At 43.1% G+C, this 6,000-nt stretch overlaps 1 protein-coding gene across 44 annotated transcripts in view; it reads left to right on the top strand.

Moving 5' to 3' along the window:
• The window catches only part of LOC116669415 (receptor-type tyrosine-protein phosphatase delta), a 370,303-nt gene that overhangs the window by 338,261 nt on the left and 26,042 nt on the right, over positions 1-6,000 (top strand). For 25 of the 44 annotated variants that reach the window (XM_032499288.1, XM_032499287.1, XM_032499244.1 and 22 more), the window contains 5 exons: positions 352-939; positions 1,380-1,480; positions 1,579-1,835; positions 3,581-3,674; positions 5,507-5,716. In XM_032499288.1, the coding sequence (XP_032355179.1) occupies positions 352-939; positions 1,380-1,480; positions 1,579-1,835; positions 3,581-3,674; positions 5,507-5,716 (1,250 nt within the window). The remainder of the gene's footprint in view (positions 1-351; positions 940-1,379; positions 1,481-1,578; positions 1,836-3,580; positions 3,675-5,506; positions 5,717-6,000) is intronic. The other 19 variants (XM_032499284.1, XM_032499283.1, XM_032499285.1 and 16 more) reach the window with 3 other exon arrangements.

Below are 6,000 nucleotides of genomic sequence, written 5' to 3'. Positions count from 1 at the left end.
AAAAATGTGTTTCTGCTAAGCTGTGAACCAGCAGACAATAAACAGAAAAAAGCTCTATGCAAAAGTTCTTGTCATCAAGTTTGTAAAGTATGAATGCAGCAAATTGCTGTCTGACTCTTACCCAATGGTGTGACACAGCATTTTTTAAATATTGAAACAAGTAGTGGGAGTGACAGGAATACACCCTACTTCAGCTCTTTTACTCACCTTTTTTGACAGTGTTAAACCACAGTAAAATGACTTGGTATTACTTATAAACAGATAGATGGTCAACTGATAATATGATAACATGGAAACATGGTTCACCATATTTAAAACAAGTTGTCCCTTTCTCCATTGGTACTGTCTTAGTTCCTGATAAACCTCGGCTAATGGTCAGTACAACCAACATGGGCACAGCTCTCCTCCAGTGGCATCCCCCAGCATTAACCCATGGGCCCCTGCAAGGCTATCGCCTCCGTTTTGGCCGCAAAGACGTGGATCCTCTGACTGTCATTGAGTTCCCTGAGCGAGAGAACCACTACACAACCAAAGAGATCCATAAGGGAGCCTCATACACTTTCCGCCTTTCCGCACGCAACAAGGTGGGATTTGGTGAAGAAACAGTCAAAGAAGTCACCACAAATGAGGATGTCCCAAGCGGCTACCCTCAGAGCATTACAGCAGAGGGTGCCACCACCTCCACAATTCAGGTTAGCTGGCAACCTGTTTTGCTGGGAGAGCGAAACGGCCAAATAGTGAAATATGCCCTGCAGTATAAGGACATCAACAGCCCACGCAGTCCCTCAGAACTCTTCATCACCGCCCCCGAATCAACAATTATTCTGGATGGCCTTAAGGCAGATACCACTTATGATATTAAAATGTGTGCCTTCACCAGCAAGGGCTCTGGTCCCTATAGCCCAAGTGTTCAATTCAGGACACAGCCTTTGGATCAAGGTAGGACCAGTCCCTGAACCGTTTTAGCTCTTTTCCTTTTAAAATCAACCTTTCCCTGCACAGCCCTTTCCACCTACAGCAGCTTCCTCTGAATGCTTCAAATGACAGAAGGTGACAAAGTATGGAATCAACCACAGGACTTTGGTATTAACATGTTGCCCTGTCCTTAGCCTCCCTAATCTAAGAATGATTTAAGAAACTCGCATGGAGTAAGTATGTATGTCTGTTTGTGTCTCGTCAGTCAAGCAAAGTTCAGTCATTAATTTAAGAGTTGGTGTTGTTAAGAAGGTAAGAGAACAGTGTTGAGTTCAGTGTAGTACTGATTTCAGCCTGGTTTTGAAGGGGACATTCTCAGGTAAGAACTGGTGTGGTACCACACCACACATCGATACACAGCATTGTGTTTTGTGTCTAAATCACCTGCTCCCACTTTTTTTTAGCAGTGTTTGCAAAAAATTTTCACGTGAGAGCTGCCATGAAGACATCAGTGTTGCTGACGTGGGAAATCCCAGACACCTACAACCCAGCTCAGCCTTTCACTGTGAGCAAAGCCTTGATACATCTAACATGTTCATATGTATTGACGTACTCTACACATTACTATCATCCACAACCGAACATCAACTCATTCGCATACAGATCCTTTACGATAATGGGCAGAGTGTGGAGGTGGATGGGAAGCTAACACAGAAGCTAATCACGGGTCTTCAGCCTGAGACACAGTACTCCTTCCTCTTGACCAATCGTGGCAACAGTGCCGGGGGTTTGCAGCACCGTGTGTCCACCATGACGGCCCCAGACATTCTCCGCACCAAACCCTACCTGGTTGGCAAGACCAACTCAGACGGTATGGTGACTGTGGAGCTACCATCAGTGCAGACGTCTGAGAAAGTAAGGTGAGTAGAGATGAACAAACTAAAGGTGATTTCTAATGACTTGAATCATCAGTTGAGAAGCCCCATTAAAATGCTCTTTGAACCTATTTTTCAACCAGCAAAAAGAGTATACTTATTAAAATTAGCAGCAGCGCATCTCTCTCACTTGATGCTGAAAAGAACAGATCACCATGCCTGTGAAGCACAGCAGCAGCTACGTTTCAACTCTTTTCTTATTCTTTTCTTTCATATTCTTATGAATAAGAATGAGATAAAAGCAAAATCATCTTTTTTTCTTCCAAATGTGGCATCTACAGTTTCTGACCACAAAAACTATTATTTTTTGATGTTGGTGCCTCCCAGAACGTGCCTGAGTCCAGACCTTTTATTATGTCTGATATAAGACAATTTAAGCATGGCAAACTGGCTGGTTACCCCGGTTGCCCGTCGTTAAGGTGTGGAATCCACCATCCGCTAGAGTAAAAACTGTTTTTAAAACAATAAACTTTTCGTTAAATTTGTTGGTGTGGGCAGACCTAAAGGCTGTACATTTTGACAAACCGAATCTTGTCTCAAAAGGACTCCTGACTCACCCAAGTTGATTCTCATTCTGCCCCATTTGTAATTGGCAATTTGCATCAAGCATAATATATTTTGACTGTATATTTCTATTGTTGGATATGTGACATTACTTATTATCTGTCCGTGGAACATTCTCTGCCCATTGCTAATGTCCAAATTTACAGAGTATCATTTCTTACTCATGCATTATGAATAGAAATAAAGATAACTTGATTGCTGACCTTGTCACAGGTAATTCTTCCAAAACGTAGTCATTTTTATTTATCCCTACATCATTACACAGTGTAGCGGCCCAACTGATTTAAGCACACTCCTTTGAGTCGTATATAGTCTCTTACAGCCTTTCAACAAAGTCCAGGGTTGTCAGAAGGCCAAGGAGCACATCCGATTGTAGACTGATGCTTCAAACCCATCTTTATTTTTTTTTTTATCTTGTTGGATGCGCTTGGCCCTCGGTCTCCCATGCCAGAGCTTAAGCTAATTAGTTTCCCATTAGGCTGCCACACTGCCTTCCTGGCTAACGTTAGCTAGTGCAGTGCCCGACCAGGAAGCCCAGAAACTCTGGCAGAGGCCATTATCTTTCCTGCCACACTCATAAAAGGGATAAAAATCCCTCTAATTCTCTATCTTTTCTGCATTCGAAGAGGTCTCCTAATTAGCCTACGGGGGGGGGGGGGGGGGGGGGGGTGGGGGGGGTGGGGGGGAGGGGGGGGGGGGGGGGGGGGGGGGGGGGGGGGGGGGGGGGGGGGGGGGGGGGGGGGGGTGGGGGGGGGTGGGGGGGGGGGGGGGGGGGGGGGGGGGGGGGGGGGGGGGGGGGGGGGGGGTGGGTGGGGGGGGGGGGGGGGGGGGGGAATTAGTGACTATTCTCTCCGACCAAACAGTAGTCTGCAGGTTTTTTTTACCTCACCTTTTGGTATCGCCTCAGCTTGCTTGGAACCTCGACTGAGGTGGTACTAAAGAAAAAGTACCTGTTAGCAGCGACTTTTTCTCATAATGGGAAACCAAAAAAGCCAAGTAGAGTCGAGGCGAGTCAAGCAGGTACCATGTAATAGAAAAACATAATACAGGTCGGTATGGTGGAAACTGGGCAGTGTTGTATTTGTTCTTGTTGTCATACAGGAAACAGTGGTCATTGACCATAGTCTAGATTATTAATTTACTGTACTTTACATTTTATTTTCCAGGGGATATTACATTGTGGTGGTGCCTCTGAAGAAGCAGCGCACCGGCAAGTTTTTCAAACCCTGGGACAATCCCGATGAGATGAATTTGGAAGAGGTAACTTTAAAGGCTGAGCTTGTTATGATGACTCAGGTTACCAGAAAAGTAAAAATATGACACAGAACATTATTTTACAATGATCTAGTTACTGTATACCCCTTCTTAATATGGCCTACATAACTGTGTGTGCACATAGCACACATTTCCTTTCTCAAACCTGGAAATATAAGATGAGGCTGTTAAGAGGGCCAGAAGAACGAGAGATGAGTCTCGCTGATTGACGCAAATAGCTGAAGAGAGCACTGTTCATATGGAAATGAGAACATGAAGTAGCCATCAAGTGCACTGCAAACTCAACACCCATCTCCACCACCTCCTCTTTCTCTTTGTGTCTGTGGTAATTACCTGAAGAGCTGCATCAGGCCTGCATGTCTCTTCTCATTCCAGGCAAAGCTAGGCTACTGTGTATGCAAAAAAAACACTTGTCAACTTTTAAAATGGAGCTTCTGTGCATTGCAGCTATGATTAAATGTGTAAGAAAACACATTTATCACTATGTATTGTAAGCTGTGATTACATTTGAGGCCTTCCTTTATATGCAGTGTCAAACATTGAAAACTGTGGTTTTACACATTTAGTGGAAACCTCTAAAATACTCCCCTTTAGGTTTCAGAAGTTCTGGCAAGAATTCCGATTTGTGCATCAAATGCTCTGGAAAATTAGAACTTATATTGAAACTGGGAGTTTTAAGATATTTAATTCTTTTGGATAAGCAAGACAATACATCAAGTGTCTAGGGGGCGATAAGAAAAGAACACACCATGTCTCATCTGACATTGGCTTTAACAGCTCAGACCTACAGGCCCACGTCTATAGCCTTGACCGATTGCCCAGAAGTCGCCCCTCTGTCAGAATTTATTTGTTTGTCAATATTGGCACTCACCTTTTCACAACTTTTCCCAAGGGCAGCTAGATTTAGCCGTGTTGACAGGAGAGATGATTGAAGACATTATCGGGCAGCACCAACAGCCCCGCAGCCAAAACAGGGCACACACAACAACGCACACACTCTAATGTGAATGACAGGCGCACACTCAATCGTGCACACAAGTCAGAGATATGAAATCAGATGGCCAAACAACTATCCAGGCTTGATTAGCATAATTATGATCTACGCTGGAAGTTCAAAGTCAGATGGAACAGACCTTTATGAAGGGCACACTTGATGTGTTTCTTTCAGCCTATTAGAATTATATCAATATTATATCTATTATATAGCTATTATTGTTGGCTGGAAGAGCAATGGTGGTAGTTTGGCCCTACTATGAATTACTGTGAAGACTATGAATGTTGGAGAAAAAAAATATAAATATATTAAAGTGTTCCCATTTTTTGGGTAATCCCTGCCAATACTTGTGTTTTAAGTTTGAAGATGACATTGTAATACTTGGCAAAACATAGTTTGAAGCCATTAGCTGATACATAATGTATTTCATCCTCACTTTGCATATCTATTCAATTTATTCTTGTTTGAGAAAAAAAATGAATTGGAAAATGAATAACAATGTTAATCAAATCCAACAAAAATAATTTAGTCTGTTTTTTTGTTTGAACATGTTGGATAATCCTCAACTGTTTTATATGCTGTAAATCCACACAATCCTTTAATCTAATCACAATCATTTGTAGTAAAAAAAAACAAAAAAAACAGATGAAATAAGTCATTGATCTTTACTGTAGTGTTCTGCCCATTGCAATTAGCGTTTTTCAGCTCGGCAATCAGAACAAAATCTAGCAAGACAGATTTGGCTTGTATAGATGTGTTTTTATGTGTGCTAGAATGTGTCCCTACTACGTGATAACTGTCTGCCTGTTACTTCTCACTGTAGCTGCTGAAGGAGATAAACCAAACGAGCAGAGGCCTTCGGTTACGGAGGCAGGCAGAGCCCAAAGCCTATATCGCTGCCTACTTCAAAGACCTACCAAACGAGTTCACTCTTGGAGATGGCAAGACTTACAGAGGATTTGAAAACAAGCAACTCCAGAATGGCCAGGAGTACATCTTCTTTGTGCTTGCTGTTTTGGAGATGTCTGAAAACGTAAGTGTGCTCTCTTACACATGTATTGTCTCCATTTGTATCCATGTGTGTCTCAAATTACAGTGTAGTTCAGCTTCAGACATGAGCTGGTTCCCCTTTGGGATATCCCGTGCTTGTGATCTCATGGTCTTTGTGCTATAAACTGTACATGTCAATAGACGGAGGGGGTTAAATCCACTGCATCTTGGCGGAGGGTCGGACTTTGCTTCATGTCAGGTGTGTTACTCTGAGCCCTTGTGAGGCTTTGACTTAAAGACTGAAAGCTGCAGCTGGCCTACGAAGCT

The sequence above is a fragment of the Etheostoma spectabile genome, chromosome 19 (assembly GCF_008692095.1).
Source record: "Etheostoma spectabile isolate EspeVRDwgs_2016 chromosome 19, UIUC_Espe_1.0, whole genome shotgun sequence".
In the NCBI taxonomy this organism is placed as follows: Eukaryota; Metazoa; Chordata; class Actinopteri; order Perciformes; family Percidae; genus Etheostoma; species Etheostoma spectabile.
This window is presented reverse-complemented; position numbering and strand designations above follow the sequence as displayed.